This window comes from Passer montanus, unplaced genomic scaffold, assembly GCF_014805655.1.
Source record: "Passer montanus isolate IOZ18808 unplaced genomic scaffold, ASM1480565v1 scaffold187, whole genome shotgun sequence".
In the NCBI taxonomy this organism is placed as follows: Eukaryota; Metazoa; Chordata; class Aves; order Passeriformes; family Passeridae; genus Passer; species Passer montanus.
This window is the reverse complement of record NW_024366159.1, coordinates 490003-512990: the sequence shown is the minus strand read 5'-3', so window position 1 is coordinate 512990 and position 22988 is coordinate 490003. Positions and strand designations below refer to the sequence as shown.

The following is a 22988-nucleotide window of genomic DNA, read 5'->3' as shown; positions in this document are numbered from 1 at the left end:
CCCATCCCATCCCATCCCATCCCATCCCATCCCTCCCCAAATTCAGGGCCAGCCCCGGCCCTGATGGGGCTCGGGGAGGCCCCGCTGGCCCCCAGGGCCAGACTTGGGATGGACAGAGGGACACAGGATGGACGGGAGGACATGGGGAGGACAGAAGGACTCAGGATGGACAGAAGGACATGGGGTGGACAGAAGGACTCAGGATGGACAGAGGCACTTGGCATGGACAGAGGGACACTGGGATGGACAGAAGGACTCGGGATGGACAGGAGGACATGGGATGGACAGAAGGACACGGGGCAGGAAGAAGGACACAGAATGGACAGAAGGACCCGGGATGGACAGAGGGACTCTGGGATGGACAGAGAAGGACTCAGGACGGACAGAAGGACTCAGGACAGACAGAAGGACTCAGGACGGACAGAGAAGGACTCAGGACGGACAGAAGGAGTCGGGACGGACAGAGGGACGCGGGGTCAGCACTCACGCCCGGCCGGGCCGCGCGAGGAAGCAGAGGGAGTAGAGGCCGAACTCGAACTCGGGGCTGCAGCCGATGAAGGCCGAGCCCACCTCCTTGTAGAAGCCGTCCCAGCTGAACTGCAGCCCCAGCACGTCGGGGTACGTGTCCCACTGCGGGGCGGGGGGCTGGCTCAGCAGGGTGGGAATCCCCGCCAGCCCCGCCAGGGACCCTCCCAGCCCCCCCAGGGGGCTCCAGAGCAGCTCCTGACCGGGCTGGGGGGTCCTGGCAGAGCCCCCAGCCCCAAATCTCTCCCTGGTGGCTTGGGAGCCCCTCTCGCCCCTGGCGTCCCAGCCCTTCCCACCCCCCAGCGGGGATGGGGCAGGGGGAGCACCCCTGATCTGGGGGTTCAGCCCCGTGGGGCACCGCGGGTGCCCCGGCCCCCCGCGAGCTCTCACCGGCCCGTTGAAGTTGTGGCTGAAGTAGTTGACGACCCCCTGCTTTTCCAGGAGGTAGAAGCGGATCCAGTTGTGAAATCCAGACACTTTTCCCTTTTTCACCTCCCCTAAAACACAGAGGGGATGCTGGGATGAGCCCCTGGCCCAGGGAGGGCAGTACCTGAGAGCAGAGCTCAAAACTGAGCTCTGTACCTGAGAAGAGAGCTCAGAACTGTCCTGGGAGGGCTGTGCCTGAGAGCAGAGCTCAAAACTGAGATCTGTGCCTCAAAACCAGCCTAGGGAGGGCTGTGCCTGAGAACAGAGCTCAAAACTGTCCTGGGCAGGGCTGTGCCTGAGAACAGAGCTCAGAACTGTCCTGGGCAGGGCTGTGCCTGAGAACACCACCCCAGGAGTGCTGTACCTGAGAACACCCGGGAGCGCTGTACCTGAGAACACCCAGGGAGGGCTGTACCTGAGAACACGTACCTGAGAACACGTACCTGAGAACACGTGCTCGAAGCCGCTGGAATCGCGCTCTCCGTCCCCTCGGGAGTAGAGGCCGAACCACATCTGCTTCAGGTCCTGCAGGAACTCCTGCTCGGAGCTGTAGCGGTCTGCAGGGAAAGGCAGGAGCAGGGAGAGGCAGAGCTGGGGCTCTGCTGCAGTTGTGGGTGCTGAGAAATTTAGATTTTCTGTGCTGGCAGACTCAGAGCCCCAGCAGAGCGCTGCATTTGACCCCAGGCCATGAAGAATGCTGTCAATCAATTCCAAAATTGATTGACAGCGCTGGGATTACGGGTGTGTGGTTTGGTTAGAAATGTGTGATGTCACAGGGTGGAAAACTCAGAGTTTGGGGTTTTAGAATGTAGTAATAAATACGGAGCAAGATGGGGGTTTCAGGTTGTTCTTCCTCCTTCTTCTTCCTGGGTTTGGGTGGTGTATTGTAATTGGACAGAAAAATCCGCACTGAGGACTTTGAGGGATTAGATATTGGGTTAAAAGTGAAAATAATTTAGGTGCAATTTCCTAATTAGATAGTTTAGCCTTAAAACAAGAGATTGTTGGCCATTTTGTGCCTGGTTAATGAAGGACTGCAGAACTCAGGCTTGTGAGACTGCGGCACTGATAAGAAATGATAAACACCCGAGTCTGAATGTGAAAAATCATAACATGGATAAATTATAAACACCCGAGTCTGAATGTGAAATATCATCCTGAATGCCTTCAATTCCAACCTCAGCAGAGGTGGAAAAAGGAAGCAGAGAACCATCAGGGTTCCCCATCCCCTCCCCACGCTGTCCCTCGGGAATTCTCCCTCTGGATTCCCCCTGTGCCCGTCCCAGGTGTTCCCTGCCTGGGGCTTTGTGGAAGAGGTTTTACAGAGATTCCCGTGAGCCAGAGAGAAGTCTGATAAGAGGATCCACGTTTAGCCCTGAAAGAATTTCCTACCAAGGTCGTTGACATAGAAACCAAGAAAGAAAAGGATAAACAAGAGAAACCTGCAGTTATCCCAATGAGCAGTTTGTTTGTCTCTCGTGACCAATGAGCAAAGTGTAAACTTAGGAGTTTTGTAATAATGTGTAAAAAGCATGCATGTTAAAATAAAAATGGGTTTTTCATTTAAAAAAAACCCCATGTAAAAATAACTAAAAATTAAAATTTTATTTTAAAAGCCTCCTGAAAATGGACTGTGCTGCTTTGGATTGTCCCCCTTTGGGATTCCCCCATCCCCTGCCCTGCTCCGCACTCACTTTTTCCCTGCAGGAACACAAAGAGTTTCTTCATCAGCTCCGTTTTCATCACCTCCTCGAGGAAACGCTCCTGCTCCCGCAGCTCCTCGGCCGTCACCTCCTCCTCCCTGCCCGTGGCCCTCTGGTAATTATCCAGCAGCTTAATGAAGCTGGCGTAGGTGGGCTTGGAGAAGAGCTGCTCGTTCACGTACTTGTAGAGCCTGGGGGAGAATTGCTGGAATTGCAGCTCCCTCCCCCAGCCCGGGCCGCCGTCCCTCCTCCCCCGGGGCCACTCACGGCTGCGGGGACCGGTCCTGCTTGTCGCCAGTGTCGCCGGGGCCCGCCAGGTGCTGCGGGTTGATGGCGATGTCGCTGGGCCGGGCTTTGTTGTGATCCAGCGCGTAGAGCTGCTCCGAGAGCTGCAGCAGCTCCTGCTCCGTGATGGAGTCGCCCCTGCTGGAGAATCCGTCTGCGGGGACAGCGGGGGCTGGGGACAGCTCTGGGACCGTGGGGAGGGCAGGGATCCATGGGAAGGTCAAGGGGATCCAGAGGATCCTTGGGAAGGTCAAGGGGATCCAGAGGATCCTTGGGAAGGTCAAGGGGATCCAGAGGATCCATGGAAAAGCCAAAGGGACCGAGAGGATCCATGGAGAAGTCAAGGAGATCAAAAGGATCAATGGAAAAGTGAAGGGGATCCAGAGGATCCATGGGAAAGGTCAAGGGATCCAGCAGAATCCATGAAAAAGTGAGGGGGATCCATTGAAAAGTGAAGAAGATCAAGAGGATCCATGGAAAAGTGAAGGGGATCCAGAGGATCCATGGAAAGGTGAGGATGTCCCTGTGGGGACAGGCAGGGACTGGGGACACCTCTGGGATTCGTGGAAAGGGAGGGATCCATGGAAAAATGAAGGGGATCCAGAGGATCCATGGAAAAGTGAAGGGGATCCAGAGGATCCATGGAGAAGTAAGGGGATCCAGCAGGATCCATGGAAAGGTGAGGGTGTCCCCCAGGACATGGTGGGGGTTCAGGGGCTCCTGACCCCACAGGCCGGGGACAGCAGGTGGCCATGGGGACACGGGCAGTGACAATTCCCAATCCCCAGGGATCGTTCCCCTCCCCAGGCTGGGGGTGGGCAGGGGGTGCCAGCCCAGCTGGTTCCTGCCCCTGCTCCCTGTGCCCGCCGCCCCCAGCTCCGGGAGGGGACAGAGGCGCTGGAATGGGGGGGACACCCCAAGGAATAGAGGGGGACACCCCGAGGAACACGGGGGACACCCTGAAAAACAGAGGGGACACCCCGAGGAATGGAGTGGGACACCCCAAGACACCTTGGGGGTGACACCCCCAGGAATGTGGGGACACCCCGAGGCACCGGGGGCGGTTCTGTCCCTCCCGACTCACCGCGGGCTCGAGCTCCGCCCTCGGCGCCTTCCCCACCTGCGGAGGAGAGAGGAAAAGGAGCTCAGGGTGTTGGGGACACCTTGGGGACACCTTGGGGACCTGAAGGGGCTCGGGACCACCCCCTGGCACCCTCAGGGGGGTGGGGACACCTCGGATCGCTGTCGCGGGGCGCTCACCGGGCCCGCAGTGCCTCTCGTAGTCCTCGCAGCAGTTGTGCTGTGCCTGGCACTCGGGGTGACAGTGACACTCGTCCTCCTCATTGAGGGGCTCCCCGCAGCGTCCCTCGCACGAGTCGGGGGCTGTGTACAGATCTTTGGGGACACAGACGGGGGGTGGCACTCAGGAGGGGCTGAGAGCGGCCACCGCCACCCCCGGAGCGTCCCCGTCCCACCCTCGGTCCCCTCCCGGGCAGCTCCAGCCGGGATCTTTGTCACCAGGGTGGCTCCTGTGGGGTGTTTGTCACAGCCTCAAGGTGACACCGGGAACAGCCCCGGGACTGCTCCCCGTGATTCAGCCCGGGATCCCGGGATGAGCCCCAGAGCCCCGGGCAACGCCGGAGGAGCTGCCGCGTTCCAGGCAGCCTCGTCGGCTTCCTGCTGGGAAAACTGGGAAAACAGCTGGGAAAACTGGGAAAACTGGGGAAACAGCTGGGAAAACAACTGGGAAAACTGGGAAAACTGGGAAAACTGGGGCCGGAGGAGCTGCCGCGTTCCAGGCAGCCTCGTCGGCTTCCTGCTGGGAAAACTGGGAAAACAGCTGGGAAAATTGGGAAAACCGGGAAAACTGGGAAAACAACTGGGAAAACACCTGGGAAAACTGGGGAAACCGGGAAAACTGGGAAAACTGGGGAAACAACTGGGAAAACTGGGAAAACTGGGGAAACAACTGGGAAAACAACTGGGAAAACCACTGGGAAAACTGGGAAAAAAACCGGGAAAACTGGGAAAACAACCAGGAAAACTGGGAAAACCTTCCCGAGCTGCTCATAGCCAAAGAGCTGCTGAGCTTTGTGACGCAAAGCAAAGCTAAAAATAGCAGCGGTGAAGCCTTGAAGGGGACAAGGGACACTCTCAGCGGGACAGGGGTGGCCCTGTCCCAGCGGTGTCCCCGTGCCAGCCCGTGCCAGCAGGGTGTCCCTGTCCCAGCGGTGTCCCTGTCCCAGCGGTGCCCCCGTGCCAGCCCGTGCCAGCAGCGTGGCCCAGCCGGCAAAGGCAGCCCCGGAGGAGCGGGCGTTGCTCTCCCTGGCGGAGCCGCCGCAATCTGCGACATCTGAGGCACCGCGGGCTCGCCCAGCCCCCGTGCCAGCCCGTGCCAGCCCGTGCCAGCAGGGTGGCCCTGTCCCAGCGGTGTCCCTGTCCCAGCGGTGCCCCCGTGCCAGCCCGTGCCAGCAGCGTGGCCCAGCGGCAAAGGCAGCCCCGGAGGAGCGGGCGTTGCTCTCCCTGGCGGAGCCGCCGCAATCTGCGACATCTGAGGCACCGCGGGCTCGCCCAGCCCGGCTGAAAGGTGGCCCCGGGGCAAATCCTGATGCGGCTCGTCCTGTCCGGGGACACCAGGCGATGACAGCGACATCCAGGCCACGAGGGTGGCACCAGGCTCCCGACACCGCCGCCTGCCCGCCTTGTTTGTCCCCTTTGTCACTTCACCACGATTGTTTGTGCCCGGTGATGTCACCCCGGCCCCGCAGGTCCTGGGGGACCCCTCGGCTCCCTCGCCCCCAAATCCCAGCTCCTGCCGGTGTCCTTGGCTTGGTTTTCCCTCTTGACTTCCCATTCCCTGTAAATCCTTTAAACAGGAGGATTTTTTTTCCTTTGAACATGAGGATTTTTTCCCTTTAAAAAGGAGGATTTTTTCCTCTAAAAGGATTTTATCCTTTAAAAAGGAGGATTTTTTCCTTTAAACAGGAGAATTTTTTCCTTTAAACAGGAGGATTTTTTTCCTTTAAAAAGGAGGATTTTTTTCCTTTAAAAAGGAGGATTTTGGCAGGGGGGTCTCGAGGCTCTCCCGAAGCCCCTGAGAAGAGCTGGGAGAACCCCAGGGCAGGGCCATCCCATGGGAGGGGTGCTCGGTACTGCCCAGACCCCCCCAGTCCGCCCAGCCCAGCCGCAGCCCCGTTCCCAGAGCAGCACTGGGATGAATCCCCCGGCTCGCTCCCTCCCCTCCTTTCCCAGCCGCGATCCCGGCGGGGTTGGGCAAGGCAGGAGCTGCCCACGCTCCCCCGTCAGCGCCGAGCCCATCCCGGTGCCGCTGCCGCGCTGCCGGGGGTGTCACAGCGGCCCGAGCGTGTCACAGCGGCCCCAGCGTGTCCCAGCAGGGCCCCGACCCTGACTCAGCCCTCGGAGGGGCGGGCTCAGCATCGTCCCAAATCCCCAAATCCCCAATCCCAAATCCCCAGTGCCACGGGGCACCTGAGCGGGCTCAGGGCAGGGAAACGGCTCCTCCTCCTCACTCAGACACCACCCTAAATCCCTAAATCGATCCTAAATTGACCCCAAATCCCAGTATGAACCCCAAATCCCTAAATCGACCCTAAATCGACCTTAAATCGACCCTAAATTCACCCTAAATCAACCCTAAATTGACCCTGAATCAACCCTAAATTGACACTAAATTCACCCTAAATCCCTAAATCGACCCTAAATCGACCCTAAATCGCGGCAGGGTGCTCAGCTGTCCCTGGTAGGGCTGTTGGAGCTCTTGGGAGGTTTTTGGGGCTGTGGGAAGAGCTGGAAACGCCACAGGGGTGGTGGCCTGGGACAGAAGGACACAAGGACACGGCACAGCCACACTCAGCCACCCGGGGGTTTTTGGCTGCTCCAGCCGGAGATTTTTTGGCTGATCCCGCCCCAAGATCTTCTCTGGCTGCACGGAGCACAGAAATATTTCTCTGTCTCCGGGACCCGACCCCTCCCTCCGCTCCCAGAGCGAGTCGTGGCCCAGGGAAGGGGACATTCCCTGCCCAGCTCCATCCTCCGGGCACGGGGAGGTGCCGGAGCTCTCCCAGTGCTCCCAGTTTGGTTTCGGGCACGGGGATGACTCAGCTGAGCTGGAGCCGCGTCCTCGAGCCCCTGGCCTGACTCAGGACCTCGTTCCTCCAGGAAAACACGGCTCCAAACCCAGCCCAGGCTCCAGCAGGGACCAGCTGAAGGACAAACAAACCTGGAGCGGAGCTGGGACAGCCTGAGCTTCCCAAACCCTCAGCTCCCAGCTCCAAACCCACATGTGAGCCCTGTCTGTGGGATGATCAGGGAAAAGCTCCCACTGCCCGCACGAGGAGAGTGGAGAGGTCCCAGGGCCACCAGACAGGTCCAGCAGGAGGCCAGGACTGACCACGAGGCAGCCGAGCTTCCCAGGCACCTTCACCACGGGCTTTCCTTCTGCAACAGCTCAGGACTCACACGGGAAGTCTGGGAACTCACTCAGGAGTTTGGGAACTCACTCAGGAGTTTGGGAACTCACTCAGGAGTTTGGGAGCTCAGGGCTCAACATGGGAAATTTGGGAACTCGCACAGGAGTTTGGGAACTCAGGACTCAAAATGGGAAATCTGGGAACTCACACAGGAGTTTGGGGACTCATGACTCACTCGGGAGTTTGGGAACAGCTCAGGACTCACTCAGGAAATTTGGGAGCTCAGGATTCACTCGGGAATTTGGGAGCTCAGGACTCACTCGGGAATTTGAGAGCTCAGGACTCACTCAGGAAATTTGGGAGCTCAGGATTCACTCGGGAATTTGGGAGCTCAGGACTCACTCGGGAATTTGGGAGCTCAGGAAATTTGGGAGCTCAGGAAATTTGGGAGCTCAGGACTCACTCAGGAGTTTGGGAACCTCCTGCTCCCAGCTGGTTTGGAGCTTCTCCTGTGAGCTGGCCTTGCAAAACTGCTCATCTCTCATCCCGAGGGGACTCATCCTCTCCTGGGACATCAGATACGAGCTCCTGGCAGCGTCGGGGGTGATGAAATCCCGTCCTCAGTGCCAGGGGATCACGGTTCACGCTTTGTGCAAGAACTCGGCGCTGCCAGCACCTCCTCACCCCCGTGGGATCCCGGCTGCCAAATCCTGGTGGCCCCAAGCCCATCCTTGAAGCCAGAGGCCCCCGAGCCCCTCCCGGGCACGTCGGGGTCGGGCACAGCCCTCTCTGGGCTGCGTTTGCCACCTGAGCTGCCCCGGTGGCCACAGGGGGAAGGTGGATCCGGGGCTGGGATTGGAAAACTCCCAAAGCTGTTTCTCCACGGATAAATGGAAAGGAGGAGCCAGGAGAAGGTTCCTTGAGCTTTGCAGCCCCACCGCAGGCGCAGGCACAGCAGGACCCAGCTGGTGGGCCCGGCAACCCACCCCCACCCCGGGCTGGATTTCCATCAGGGAAAACCCCCCTCCCCTTCCCCGCTGGCTCCATCCCAGTTATCCCAGTAGGGCTGGGGGAGGCAGCGCCCCCAGCCCGACCCCCGGACCCCCCGGTTACTCACGGCCGGACACGCAGCCCAGGGCGAGCCCTGCCCCCAGCAGGAGGATCCAGGGCTCCATCGCAGTCCCGGGCCCGGCTCGGCAGTGCCGGAGCTCCCGGAGCCGCTGCTATTTGTGGGTCCCGCGGGGGGGGAGGGAGGGAGGGGCGTGATGGCAGCGAGGGCTCCACGGGAGGGCTGCACCCAAACTTCCCCAAAACTCATTAAGCGCGCGGCTAATTACAGGCTGCCCGCAGTGGGAGGAGGGCTGGTAAATCCAGAATCCCGGGCTTGCCCCACAGCTCCCGGGCCTGACCCCCGGGGGGGCCGAGGCTGCGGGGGGAGGGTCCCGGGGGGGCTTTGCCCACCCCCCCGAACTGGGCACCGGGGGCACAGGAGGGTCCCTGACTGGGCTCCGGGGGACTGGTGTGAACTGGGAGCGGCGTTAATTGGGGGTGATGAGCTCTCCTAAGGCAGCTCTGGAGGTTGTGACCCCCCCGCCCCCCCCGGCACGGATCGGTCTCGTTGGAGCCCCGAGATCCTCCAGGAAAACCCCAAAGCTCCAGCACAGCCCCAGGGTGAGGTTTGGGGTCATCCCAGCCTGGTCCCACCCCGGGGTGAGCCCAGAGCTGCCCCAGGGACCCTCCAGGCCCCGGGGGGGCTCAGGCCAGGCCTGGGGGGGGGGTCACAGCCCCTTCCCCTCCCAGCCAACCCCGATGGAAAATGTTCCCGGTGCTGGGGCTGAGCAGGGGCGTTTTCAGGGGAATAACGGAGAGCCAGCAGCGCTGGGAGGGTCCCCCAGGGCACCACCAGGCTCGGCCTCCTCTTCCTCACTCCCTGCCACGTTTTCCCAGGAAACCTCACCCCAAAGCCCGCAGGATTTGCTCCAACTCTTCTCCACCCCCGCGCCAGCCCGGGGGTGGCCAGTGCCAGCTGGTCCTGGTGGTCCAGGTGCCCCTGGCTTGGCCTGGGGCAGTTCAGGCAGGGTCAGCCCTTGGGGGCTCCTGGGGGCTCCCCTGGCACCCGACCCCGGTGCTTTGGGAGCAGCCACAGCCCCAGGACAGGGTGTCCCCCCCCCGGGAGAGGCTCACACCCTGTGCCCCCCACCTGGGCAGGTGAGACCCGACCCCAAAGCTCCCGAGGAGGGGGGCGATGCCCAGGATGCCTGGCGGAGCAGGGACGGTCCCTGCCGTGCCCCGGGCGGTGCCAGCTGGCACGGGAGCGGCGTTTGGTGCAATAAGGGCCGGGTTTGGCTTCTCCCTCAGCCCTCAGTCATTTCCTGAGCTGTCCCCTGCTGGTGCCAGCGCTGTGTCACCTCCCCTGGGGCAGCTCCGGGGCCGTCCCCCAGGTGACAGCGGGGGTGCAGGTGCAGGGGGTGACGTCGGGCTCGGAGAAGAACGAGGAGCGCAGCCGTGAGTACAAAAATACCTCTATTGCTCTGCCCTCACCTGCCCGCAGCCCGGCGGGGCCCGGCTGCCCCACGGGGCCGGGTCTGAGCCCACGGCCGAGCTCTGGGGCGGCTCCAGCACAGCCTGGAGGTGTGGAGCAGAGCCAGGGGCTGCCCCACACCGGGAGCAGAGCCAGGGGCTGCCCTGCCGCCGGCAGCCGGGCCCCCATCCCCGCTCTGGGCCCCCATCCCCACTCCGAGCCCCATCCTCGCTCCAGGCCCCCTTCCTCGGTCTGGACCCCCATCCCCATTCTGGGCCCCCATCCCCACTCCGGGCCCCCGTCCCCGCTCCAGCCCCGCTCCCCTCAGGGCTCCAGCTCCCGGGAGAGCCTCAGCAGCTCCTTCTGGCTGTCGATGGCCCTCAGGTGCTGCAGGTAGGCCCAGGTGGACACGGGGTTCCGCACGCTCAGGGACTGCTCCGAGCCTGCGGGGAGGGAGGGACGAGGTCGAGGCTGGGGTCCCCTCCGTGCCCTGGCACAGCCTGTCCCTCCCTGCAGGATCACCCCATGGACCCCCTCTGTCACCCCCAAGCCTCCCCAAATGGCCCTGGACTGGCTCATGGATCCACCCATGGATCCCCCCATAGATCCCCCACGGATCCCCCATGGATCCCCCCCCGGATCCCCCATGGATCCCCCCAGGATCCCTCCATGAATCCCGGCTGGGGTCCCCTCCGTGCCCTGGCACAGCCTGTCCCTCCCTGCAGGATCACCCCATGGACCCCCTCTGTCACCCCCAAGCCTCCCCAAATGGCCCTGGACTGGCTCATGGATCCACCCATGGATCCCCCCATAGATCCCCCACGGATCCCCCATGGATCCCCCCACGGATCCCCCATGGATCCCCCATGGATCCCTCCATGAATCCCCCATGGATCCCTCCATGAATCCCCCCATGGATCCCCTCATGGATCCCCTCATGGATCCACCCATGGATCCACCCATGGATCCCCTACGGATCCCCCATGGATCCCCCATGGATCCCCCAGGGATCCCCCATGGATCCCTCCATGAACCCCCCACGGATCCCCCATGGATCCCCCACGGATCCCCCACGGATCCTCCATGGATCCCCCACGGATCCCCCCATGGATCCCCCACGGATCCCCCACGGATCCCCCATGGATCCCCCATGGATCCCCCACGGATCCCTCGTGGATCCCCCACGGATCCCCCGTGGATCCCCCATGGATCCCCCATGAATCCCCCCACGGATCCCCCATGGATCCCTGTATGGATCCAGCCGTACACGTGGAGATCCTGACGGCCTTGGCGTCCTCGGGCCGGTGCGGGGAGCGGCTCCGCAGCGGGGACAGCGGCGCTGGGGGGACACAGAGAATGTTGGGGGGCTCAGTTGTGTCCCCAGGGCCCCAGCCCCCTCCCCAGGGCTGCTCCAGGCCCCCTCCCCAGCTCCCCGGAGCGCTCACCGTGCGCGTGGCCCCGGCAGCGCTGCAGCACTCGCACGGTCTTGGCCATCATGTGCTGTGGGTGAGGCACAGAGGTCACCTGCTGCCACCTGGCCCCACCCGGACCCCCAAATTCCCTGTGCCCGCCACGGCTGTGAGCACGCCGGGACAGCCCCGGCTGTGCAGGGGCAGAGCTCTGCCCGCCCGGGCACAGGGCACAGCAGGGCCCGCGGAGGGGCCACCACCCCCCCTCACCATCTTCTCGAAGTTGATGAGGTTCTCGGCCAGGGTGCGATTGCCCTCGTGGATGAAGGTCATGTCTGGGGGGGTTGAGGGGTCAGAGAGGGGCTCCTGGGGGCACTGCACACGCCCAGAGGGTCCCCAAAAACCAGACACCCACCTTTGAGCAGCAGGGGCACGAAGGGGATGATGGGGGGGCTCAGCTTGGCCACGGCCAGGCGATAGACACGGTGGTTCCACGAGGGGTCCTGGGGACAGGCAGGGACACCGGGCGTGGGGGGGACAGCGGCACCCCCTCCCCATTGCTCCAGGGGCAAATCCCACTGGGAAAGGGGACACGGGGCAGGAAGGGGGACATGGGGCAGGGAAGGGGACACGGGGCAGGAAGGGGACACGGGGCAGGGAAGGGGACACGGGGCAGGAAGGGGGCTGCCCTCACCAGCATCCTCTCCAGGGCCGAGTGCAGCTTCCGGATCTTGTGGGGCAATCTCTGTGCAGGGGTGGGATCACGGGGCTGGCACCTGCCTGTCCCACCCCAGAGACCCCCGGCTGTCCCTCCCCAGGGGCTGTCCCACCCCCCAGGCCCCCCCTCTGTCACCTCCCAGGTCTTGGCCAGGCGAGTCACGGCCGTGTTGCTCACACCAAACATCACCGCGAAGAAGGAATTCAGGTTCTTCTGCTCCTTGAGGCTGCAGGCGGGGACGGGGACGAGTCAGCGACGGGGACAGGGACGGGGACAGCAACAGGGACAGGGACTCACTGTGCCGCCAGTTTGATGAACTTGCGGAGGAGCTGCGCCCGCCGCCCGAGCTCGGGGCACAGGCACAGCTCGGTGGCCACCCAGAACTGCAGCTCGTTGAAGCGCCGCATCACCCGCGCCAGGTTGGCCGTGGCGACCTCGCGGGACTTGTGCGGCCCCACGATGTAGTGGATCATCTCCACCTGGGAGAGCGGCAGGTGAGGGGTGTCCTGAACCCCCTCCCTGGCAGGTGAGGGGTGTCCTGAACCCCCTTCCCGGCAGATGAAGGGTGTCCTGAACACCTTCCCAGCAGGTGAGGGGTGTCCTGACCCCCTTCCTGGCAGGTGAGGGGTGTCCTGAACACCTTCCCTGGCAGGTGAGGGGAGTCCTGAACCCCCTTCCCGGCAGGTGAGGGGTGTCCTGACCCCCCTTCCTGGCAGGTGAGGGGTGTCTCGAACCCCTTTCCCAGCAGGTGAGGAGGGTCCCAGGTCCCCTCCCGGCCGCTCCCGGCGCGGGCCGCACCTGGTGGATGCTCTTGAAGAGGTTCCAGTCGTAGTCGGTGAGGTGGCTGGCCAGGTCCTTGGAGCTGATCAGGTCCAGGGTGTCCGAGGAGCCGGCGTGGGGGCCCAGCTGCTCAGGGTGGGGGGTCTGGGCACAGGACAGGACCCCTGACCCCTCCTGCCCTCAGCGGACCCCAGGAGGGGTGGGTGCCCCAAACCGAGGCACCGCAGCCCCCAACCCTTCTTGGGGGGGTCTGCCCGGTGCTGCCCAGCCCGGACCCCCACCCCGCACTCACCAGGTTGCCCAGCTCGTCCATGCTGACCACGAAGAGCCTCTCGTTGAGGCCCAGCGCCGTGAACACCCCCACGGCGTCCTGCGGCAGCACCGCTCGGTCTGCGCGGAGGGAAGGGCGGGCTGGCACGGAGGAGGGGACAGATCCCGGCTGGGCACGGCGACAAGGCCACCCCAGGGGGGTCCCTCACCTCCGGATGAGTTCACCTTGACCAGGACGTGCTCCCGGTCCCGGCGCAGCCGCGGCGCCAGGGCCCGCAGGACGTCGCGCACGGCGGCGTTCACGGGCAGCACCGACACCAGGCACGAGTGGTCGGCCCTGAAGATCTCGTAGGGCACTGGGGGGGGGACAAAAGGGACCTCAAAGGGACAAAAGGGACCTCAGCGTCCCCGCGTGTGGGGGACAGTCCCTGCTGAGGGGGCAGTACCTTTGTCCTGCGCTCTCAGGGCGCAGCTGCTGTCCAGGATCGCCTCCTCGGGGCTCCACATTCCCGAGCTCCGCGCCTGGCGAAGGTGGGACAGACGGGAGGACGCGGCCGCGGCCACCGCCCCTCCTGTGGCGTGTCCCCAAAGGGCAGAGGGGACCCAGGTCCTGCCCTGCCACCCCTCAGGGGGTCCCTACCTTGGGCTGGGGGGACACGCTGCCATCACCGTTCTCCAGCCTGCGGGAGGGGAAGGGGGAGGATGGAGCCGCCGTTCCCGCTGGGAACAGAACTGGGACCGGCCACTCCCGGGACTGCGGCCACCTCCGGGCCACCCCCTGGTCACCTCTGAGCCCCCCGCCCCACCCAGCTGCGTGTGCCACCCTCCCCACAGCCGGACCCCCACACTGGGGACAAGGTGGCCCCTAAAGCTCCTCCCCAGGGAAGCGCAGCCCCTGGGCACCCGCGGTGGCACTGGGGGACACCGGGGGACACTGAGGGGACTCTGGAGGACACTGAGGGACACCGGGGGGACTCACGCTCGGGGTCGCCGCCGCTCCTGGCCCTGCTCCTGGCCCAGCCCGCCCAGCTGGGGGTCCCGGCTCGCCAGGTCCGCCAGGTTCTGCGGGGACAGGGGGTGAGCGCGGGCTGTTCCCGCCGGTCCCCGCGGTGTCACCGTGTCACCCGGGCCGTGTGACCCCGGCCGTACCTGCAGCAGCGCCGTGGTGCTGCGGTCGCCCTGCAGCAGCCGCCCGTAGAGCAGCACCCACTGGCTGACGAGGCGCAGGATCTTCCGCCGCTTCCGCAGGGAGTAGGTGGCCTTGTCCTGCTCCGAGCCCTCCAGCGGCTTCGCGCGGAAACTGGGACCAGTCAAGGGCACCAGTAAAACGTGGAGAGGGGGAGGGACCCCAGGGATGTCACCCCGGGAGATGGGGATGTGCCCAAGAGCACTGAAAGGGATTTGGGGCTCCCCCCAAGGGGACAGGGAGCGGGCTGAGCGTGTCCCCAGCGTGTGGCGGAGCCCAGGCCCCCCAGTTCCTGCACAGAAGGATACTGGTGCAGCAGGGCCCGGCAGAGCTGCGAGGTCGGCATGAACACGGTGTAGGTGAGCAGGAAATCCCCCAGCAGCGTGTCTGCGAGGGACAGGGCACTGTCACTCCTGTCCCCAGCGCCGTGGGGACATGGGGGCCCGGCCAAGGATCCCCTGCCTTGCCTGGGCTGGCCCGGGCTGTCCCAAACACGGGGACCCAGCCAAGGATCCCCTGTGCCCTGCCTGGGCTGGCCCGGGCTGGCCCGGGCTGTCCCCACCATGGGGACCTGGCCAAGGATCCCCTGTGCCCTGCTGGGCCGGCCTGGGCTGGCCCGGGCTGTCCCCACCTTGGGGACCCCGCTGGTGGCGGGGCAGATTTTGTTCCCAAACCCCGCGGGAGGAGCTGGATCGTTGGGATGGGATCGCAAATCCCGGGGATCGGCTCCAAGCAGCGCCGGTGTCCCCGGCAGGGATTTGTGACCCGCTGGGGACATCTCCTGGCTCGGGCTCGCCCGGGTTTCTCCTCTGGGAAGGCAGAGGGAGACCGAGAGGCGCCGCGGAGCCGCTCCCGCCCCGAGCCGCCGCCCTCTCCCGGCCTCGGGTTTTGGGGTTTTAGCGATGCCAGGGTGGCACGAGCGGGATTTGGGGTTGGACACCGGGAATGAGGAGCCCCGCTCGGTGCTGCTCCCCCTGCCTGTCCCCAGCCCCGTCTCCGGGTGGCTCTGGGACGGTCCCCGGCACGGGGGGACACAGAGGGGACACCCCCACCTACCCACGGGGTCGTAGAGGGTGGCATCGAGCCGCATGAACTCCAGCAGGTGCTCCAGGATCTTCTCGGGCGTCCCGGCCATCACCAGGTACCTGCTGGGGATAGGAGGGGCAGAGGTGACACTGTGGCTGCACAGGGCCACCACGGGATGGTGCCACCACGGGCCGGTGTCCCTGCTCCTCGTCCCCTTGTTCCTCCCAAAAACTGCCCCGAGGGAGGCTGGAAAGGGCAGAGGGGGCGGCTCAGGGGACAGGGCTGGCACCTGCCAAAGGGGGACAGGGACAGGGCTGGCACCTGCCATAAGGGACACAGGGGTGGCACCTGCCAAAGGGGGACAGGGGTGTCACCTACTGTGGGGAGGACGGGTGTCACCTGCCAAAGGGGGACAAGGACAGGGCTGGCACCTGCCATAAGGGACATAGGGGTGTCACCTGCCAAAGGGGGACAGGGGTGTCACCCACCACAAGGGGCACAGGGGTGTCACCTGCCAAAGGGGGACAGGGGTGTCACCTACTGTGGGGAGGACACGGGTGTGGGGAGGACGGGTGTCACCTGCCAAAGGGGGACAGGGGTGTCACCTGCCACAAGGGGGACAGGAGTGTCACCCGCCACAAGGGGCACAGGGGTGTCACCTGCCAAAGGGGGACAAGGACAGGGGTGGCACCTGCCACAAGGGACACAAGAGTGTCACCTGCCAAAGAGACACAGGGGTGTCACCTGCCACAAGGGGGACAGGAGTGTCACCCGCCACAAGGGGCACAGGGACGGGGTGTCACCTGCCACAAGGGGCACGGGGGTGTCACCTGCCAAAGAGACACAGGGGTGTCACCTGCCACAAGGGGGACAGGAGTGTCACCCGCCACAAGGGGCACAGGGACGGGGTGTCACCCGCCACAAGGGACACGGGGTGTCACCTGCTGCTCCGCGCCGAGGCCGCCTGGCCGCTGCCCCCCTGCAGGTCCCTCTGCAGCACCAGCACCACCTTGCCGTGCTCCTTCAGCCGCACCGTGTTGGCCTCCACGTCCTGGGGGACGATCCTGCCGTCAGCCCGGCCGGGATTCCCCAAAATTCCCCCCAAAATCCCCGCCCCAACCCCGGGCCCACCTTGAGGATGCGGTTGAAGTCCTGCTTGTCCACGCGCAGGAAGTGACAATTGTCCTCGCGCAGGAGGATGGTGGCCGCCCGCGGGGCGTCGTTCACCAGAGCCAGCTGCCCAAAATCATCCCCCTCGTGCAGGGTGGCCACCAAGCCCTGGGGACAGCAGGGGAGGTGAGGGATGGTGACACCAGGGTGTCCCCAGGGTGTCCCCCTCGTGCAGGGTGGCCACCAAGCCCTGGGGACAGCAGGGGAGGTGAGGGATGGTGACACCAGGGTGTCCCCAGGGTGTCCCCACAGTACAAGATGGCCACCAAGCCCTGGGGACAGCAGGGGAGGTGAGGGATGGTGACACTGGGGTGTCCCCGGAATGTCCCTACAGTCCAGGGTGGCCACCAAGCCCTGGGGACAGCACGGGGGGTGAGGGATGGTGGCACTGGGGTGTCCCTGGGGTGTCCCCCTTGTGCAAGGTGACCACCAAGCCCTGGGTAAATGAGGAATGGTGGCACTGGGGGGTCCCTGGGGTGTCCCCAAGGTGTCCCTCCAGCACGGGGACAAACCCACCTTGCCGTGGGTGACCACGTTGACCGAGCCCTTCCAGATGATGTACCAGGAGGTGCCTTTGTCACCTTGGCTGAACACTGGGACAGCGCCCGGGCAAAGGGGGGGAAATCCACAATTGTGGGAAGGGCTCCGGTGTCCCCGGGCTGGGGACACCCCGGTGCCACTCGCGGGTGACTCAGGGGGACTCACGGACGGTGCCCGCGCGCTGGTGCCCCTCGAACATCAGCACGGCCGCCAGCTCCCGCTTCACCTGCGCCAGGGACAGCGCTGTCACCCCCGGGGGACACGGACCGGGACACGGCGGGGACGGGCCCAGGGAGGCACACAGACCATCAGAGAGGGGGCTCAGATGGAAGGAAAGGGGAGCAGAGGATTTGGGGAGCAGGGGAGGATGCCAGGGCAGGAACTGATGGGTTCAGGAGGATTTGGGGCCCAGGGGACACCGCGACCCCGCAGGGTTCGGGGACACGGCCGCGCTCACCGAGTTGGAGAGATGAGCCACGGCCTTGATGTGAAGCAGCTCCTCAAAGATCAGCTCCAGCTCGTCCTGCGTGCGCTGGGCAGGCCTGGGGGGGCCGGGGGTCAGCGGCTCCCTGTGCCCCCCTCCCCAGCCCCCTCCCCTCCTGGGGTGACATCGTCATGTCCCCCCACCCTCAGCAGCCCAGACCCCCCGAGCAGGGTCCCAGCGAGTCCAGAAGGTGCCGAGCAGCCCCCCCAGACCCCCCAGCACTCACGGCTTGCGCAGGGCCATGGAGAGCAGCGCGTCGGGCCCCAGCTGGGCCAGGAACCCCAGAGCCTCCAGCAGCTCCTCGGGGTCCCGCGGCCCCGCGCCGGGCTCGGGGCTCAGCTCCAGCTCGGCAAAGCGGTAAAACTGCGTGTCCTTGTCCTGGAAGTGCCACTCCTGCCTCACTGCGGGGGCACAGCGGCCGTCAGCTCGGCTCTGCACCCCCCCTGAGCCCCCCCGGAGCCCCCCGGAGCCCTCACCGTGTGTCAGGACCCCTCCGTCCACCAGCACCTGCCCGATGCCCACGGCCTGGCTGCGCGTCTGCACGGCCACGCCGGCGCTCAGCAGCCAATCCACCAGGTCCTTCCCCGAGCAGCACTGCCTGGGGGGGGACAGGGGGTGAGATCCCCCCGGGACAGCACCCCCGGAGCCCCCCGGGGGTCCCCCCAGCCCCCGTCGCACCGGTGGTGCCGCAGGTGGTGTTTGTGGTCGCGGATGAGGCCGGGCCGGGAGCTGCTGAGGTGGGCGAAGAGGAGCTTGCCGGCCCTCCAGATCTTCTCCGAGGATGCCTGAGGGTGGGAGGGGGACAGGGCAGCTCCTGGGTGGGGGGTGGGCTGTCACCTGTCCCCCCAGTGCCCCGGGATTGCCACCGCCCACCCCAGGAATGGCGAGGCCAAGGAGCGCCGCGATGGCTCTGGGCCGTGGGGGTGCTCCTGCCCCTCACCCCCCCCAGCCTCCCCAAATTCACCTCCCGGGGGCTTCCCTGGCCCCCCCACCTGGGTGATGCTGTGGCCATACTCCAGGCTGGACTCCGAGTCCAGGAGCGGGGTCTGGAATACAAAAGGGGAGGGGGTTGGGGGCTGTGGGGGCTCTGCTGCGCCCCCATCACCCCACACAGCTGGGGGGGGTCCTGGCACCCCCAGAGCAGCCCCAGCTCTTCACCAGGCGAGGGGGCAGCACCCAAATCCTGAATTCAGAACCCACATCCCAAATCCTGAATTCAGAACCCAAATCCCGAACCCAGCACCCAAATCCTGAACCCAGAACTCAAATCCTGAACCCAGCACCCAAATACTGGCCCCAGAACTCAAATCCTGACCCCAGCACCCAAATGCTGAACCCAGCACCCAAATCCTGACCCCAGCACCCATTTCCTGCCCACAGATCCCGACTCCGGTCCCCCTCTCCAGCTCATTTTCCTCCCAGCTCTCCCCCTCGGGGATGCTCCAGGTAAAAACAAGCGCAGGGAGGGACGAGCCCCTGTCCCCGCAGCCCCGCCCGGATCGCGGGGCAAAGGTGGCCGAGCTCCGGCGCTGCCCGCGGGCACCGAGGCACCCGCGCTCGCTCCTGGCCACGGCCCTGGATAAACAAGCCCGGCCCGCACCCGTCAGACCAGTTCCTGGCCCGGGAGCGCTCACCCGGCACGGGGCACGGCCGAGGGACGCCCACCCGCACGGGGGCACCCCCAGGGGGATTCTGGGGTCCCCTCCGGGTATTCCCGGCTGTGGGGGCCCTGCAGACCCCGGGAGGGGCCCAAAAGCGGCGTCTGCAGGGATCCTCCCGGGGTCTGCAGGGATCCTCTGGGGGTCTCCAGGGATCCTCCCGGGTCTGCCAGGGATCCTCCCAGGGATCCTCCCGGGGTCTGCAGGGATCCTCCCGGGTCTGCAGGGATCCTCCCGGGTCTGCAGGGATCCTCCCAGGGATCCTCCCGGGTCTGCAGGGATCCTCCCGGGTCTGCAGGGATCCTCCCAGGGATCCTCCTGGGGTCTGCAGGGATCCTCTGGGGGTCTGCAGGGATCCTCCGGGGGTCTGCAGGGATCCTCCCAGGGATCCTCCCGGGTCTGCAGGGATCCTCCCAGGGATCCTCCCGGGTCTGCAGGGATCCTCCCGGGGTCTGCAGAGATCCTCTGGGGGTCTGCAGGGATCCTCCCGGGGTCTGTGGGCTCCACGTGGGGCAACTTGGGGGGACGGTCAGGATGGATTTCCAATTAAGGAGTTAATTAGTACAGGAGTTAATAAGTGCAGGAACCTCAAGGCTGAGCCTCCACCTGCTCGCAGCACTTTGCAACGGCTCAGGAGGAATTCGAGGAGCCACGGGCGGCTCTGGGAACGCCGCAGGTCCTGGCCACGGTGTCACCCAGGCGGGGACAGCGCTCCTGAGCTGGCCACAGTGTCCCCAAGGCAGGGACACGGTGACTCAGGCGCTCTGCAAACTCTGCTGAGCCCCGTGACGGCTGCGGGCAGCAGGAACCGCGCCGAGCAAATGTTTGTGAACGGGAGCCGGGAGGCGGCCGGGGCACGGGGCTGCTCTGGGGACATGGAGGTGGCACCCCGCGGGAGCCACAGGTCCCTGTCACCCGTGGGAGCCACAGGTCCCTGTCACCCGTGAGAGTGGGAGATCTGTGTCACCCCATGGGTGCAGGACATCCCTGTCACCCATGGGTGCAGGAGATCTGTGTCACCTCCTGGGTGCAGGATGTCCCTGTCACCCGTGGGAGCAGGACATTTGTGTCACCCCATGGGTGCAGGATGTCCCTGTCACCCATGGGAGCAGATCTGTGTCACCCCATGGGTGCAGGACGCCCCTGTCACCTCCTGGGTGCAGCAGGTTCGTGCCACCCCGTGGGCCCAGGTGACACCCTGGGTGTCCCCCTGCCCAGGTCCCCAGAGGGCCTCTGCTGTCCCCCGGCAGCGAGCTCTGTCCTTGGGGCACAGAGCCAGGCTGTGCCCCGGGCCACGCTCCAAGGACACCGAAAGAGACACAAAAACCCCGCTCAAGGATCAGATTCCTCCTTCCCGGGGTTCCTCGCTGCCAGGACAGCTCTGGAATCACCCAAACCCCCCCTGCTGCCCCCAAACCCCCTCCCTGGAGCATCCACCCCGGGTCAGGACTGCAGGACGCCCCCCACCCCCCCTCCTTGTCACGGCGTGGCTCCAAGCAGCTTCCTAAGGAGTTGCCTTTTCCATCTTCCTGCCCACGGGACACGCCGGGATCCTGCCTTTCTCCAGGATTCCGGCAGCGCCGGGCGCCCGGCCAAGGCCGCCAGCGGCCGTTCCGCGCTCGCGGCCGCTTTTGTTTGGGATCCCAAGGAAAACAAGCGCGGCTATTTCGGGCCTCACGGCTCCGGAGAAAGCCCTCGCCCATCCGCAGCTCCGCAGCCTCCGCAGGCCGGGCTCGGCATCCCCCGGGACGGGGCTGGGCGGCCCCCGGGATGGGCTCAGAGACCCCCAGGATGGGCTCAGAGACCCCCAGGATGGGGCTCAGTGATCCCCGGGATGGGCTCAGAGACCCCCAGGATGGGGCTCGGTGTCCCCAGGACGGGGCTCGGTGTCCCCCCGGGACAGGGCTGGGCATCCCCAGGATGGGCTCAGAGACCCCCGGGATGGGATCGGCATCCCTCGGGGCGGGGCTGGGCGTCCCTGAGGAAGGGGCTCAGTGACCCCCGGGATGGGATCGGCATCCCCCAGGATGGGCTCAGAGACCCCGGGAAGGGGCTTGGCACCCCCCGGGATGGGGTCAGGGACCTGCTCTGGCTCTGCTGTCCTCGCCAGGGACGCGGCGGGGGCTGGCACAGTGGCAGTTGTCACTGGCACGGTGGCAGTTGTCACTGGCACAGTGACAGAGGACGGAGCCGCCGCTGTCCTTTGGAGCCGGGGGTTTGCTGGCGCTGGGATCAGATCCCAAGGGGGATGAGACGGAGCCGGGACGCCGGGACGAGGTTCCAGGAGTTTCCAGCGATGGGGACAAGGGACCTGTGTGGCTCCTGAGGCGCTTCCCTGCCGCTCAGCTGCCCCAGGAATGGCTGTGCTGGGACAAAATCCCCTTTCCCTGCTGCCATCGGCTCCAGTCCCCTCGGTCCCTGGGTGCCCCCGCAGAGGGGACACTCCTGCCGTGCCACCGCTGCCAGGCTGGTGGGATTGATCCCAGTTCATCCCAGGAATGCTCCAGGCCTGCTCCTCCCGCTGCTTCCCAGGCTTAGTGCCCCTCAAAAGCCCTCCCCAAAGACCATTCCTAAAAGTTTTGGAGAGAAAAATAAATCGGGAAGAAAGGGAAAAAGTGAGGAAAACAGGGGAGAGAGAGCCCCTGTGCTCCGTGGAAATACCCAAAGGGGAGTTGTCCCCTAAAAGAATTCCACGTTTTTCTTGAAAAGTGTCCCAGGCCAAGCAGTGAGGGAGGGGGAAGGACTCAAAGTTCCGGAAGCTCTGCCAGAGCTCCAGGGTCACCTCCCCGCCTAGAGGGGACAAGGAGGGGCCGAGAGCAGGGCCCGGGAGACCCCCGGGACCCCCCGAGCTCCCGGGGCCAGCACGGAGCCGGGCGGGGAGGTGGCGATGCCAGGGGACAAATCCCTGCTGCGGGAACGGGGGAACACTGTGTGCCCCCGGAATGTCCCCCCGGGAATGTGCCCCTGGAATGTCCCAGCAGGAATGTCCCCCGGGAATGTCCCCCCGGGAATGTCCCCCGGAATGTCCAACCAGGAATGTCCCCCCGGGAATGTCCCCCAGGAATGTCCCCCGGGAATGTGCCCCGGGAATGTCCCAGCAGGAATGTCCCCCCGGGAATGTCCCCCGGGAATGTCCAACCAGGAATGTCCCCCGGGAATGTCCCCCGGAATGTCCTCCCTGCTGGGATGCGCCGCCGGGCACCTGGCACCGGGCTCGCTTCACGCCTGGCCGCCCGTTCCACTCCGCTCCGCCCCGAGCAGCCTGCGCTGCTCACCTGCAGCCTCACCTGGCCCCTGCAGCCTCACCTGGCCCCTGCAGCCTCACCTGGCTCCCTGCGCCCTCACTGGGCCCCTGTGCCCTCACCTGGCCCCCCGCACGCCTGGATTCACTCCCTGTACCCTCACCTGGTTCCTCCCTCCCTCACCTGGCTCCTCGCACCTTCACCTGCACACCCGGCTTCACTCCCCGTGCCCTCACCTGGCTCCTTCCCCCCTCACCTGGCTCCCTGCACTCCTGGACTCCCGCCCCTCCTCTCATCCCCGGATTCCCGGGGCTGGGGAAACCCCGGCCCCACCGACCCAGCGGATTTGGGGACACGCTGCCCCATTCCCCACTCACCCAGCGGGTTTGGGGACACGCTGCCCCATTCCCCACTCACCCAGCGGATCCCCTGGATGCGGGGCAGGCTCCCCCCGGCCCCCTCCAGCCGCACCTCGTAGCTGGAGCTCCGGAACAAGTGCATCTTCCTGAGCAGCCCCGAGAGCCGGGCTCCGTCCGCCGCGGGACCCCCGGGGGGCTGCGGGGCGGCAGCGGCGCCGCTCCCCGGCTCCAGCCCCGCTCGGCCCGGCCCCGAGGC

The 22988-nt window shown here is 65.3% G+C and overlaps 2 protein-coding genes across 3 annotated transcripts; both read right to left on the bottom strand.

The window, feature by feature from the left end:
• Positions 1-170: 170 nt before the first annotated feature.
• Positions 171-8560, bottom strand: ENDOU (endonuclease, poly(U) specific). Of its 2 annotated transcripts, none has more exons than XM_039705861.1 (8): positions 7833-8199; positions 4200-4334; positions 4024-4059; positions 2922-3093; positions 2646-2845; positions 1395-1508; positions 916-1022; positions 171-630 (listed from the first exon to the last, which is right to left on the bottom strand). In XM_039705861.1, the coding sequence occupies exons 1-8, from the start codon at positions 7942-7944 to the stop codon at positions 484-486; spliced, it is 1023 nt and encodes a 340-aa protein (XP_039561795.1). In that variant the 5' UTR covers positions 7945-8199; the 3' UTR covers positions 171-483. The 2 variants fall into 2 exon arrangements, with proteins under 2 accessions (XP_039561795.1, XP_039561796.1); XM_039705862.1 differs by lacking the exon at positions 7833-8199 and adding an exon at positions 8487-8560 and having other exon boundaries at positions 172-630.
• A 1315-nt stretch (positions 8561-9875) lies between these two features.
• On the bottom strand, positions 9876-22978 carry RAPGEF3 (Rap guanine nucleotide exchange factor 3). Its single transcript, XM_039705864.1, has 27 exons — positions 22791-22978; positions 18466-18519; positions 18152-18258; positions 17950-18071; positions 17700-17874; positions 17447-17531; positions 17155-17215; positions 16966-17042; positions 16411-16557; positions 16221-16330; positions 15310-15401; positions 14562-14640; positions 14217-14367; positions 14047-14129; positions 13708-13747; positions 13514-13589; positions 13277-13423; positions 13090-13187; positions 12816-12941; positions 12315-12496; positions 12153-12243; positions 11994-12044; positions 11715-11802; positions 11570-11634; positions 11336-11390; positions 11158-11229; positions 9876-10333 (listed from the first exon to the last, which is right to left on the bottom strand). The coding sequence occupies exons 1-27, from the start codon at positions 22872-22874 to the stop codon at positions 10215-10217; spliced, it is 2637 nt and encodes an 878-aa protein (XP_039561798.1). The 5' UTR covers positions 22875-22978; the 3' UTR covers positions 9876-10214.
• Positions 22979-22988: the final 10 nt, after the last annotated feature.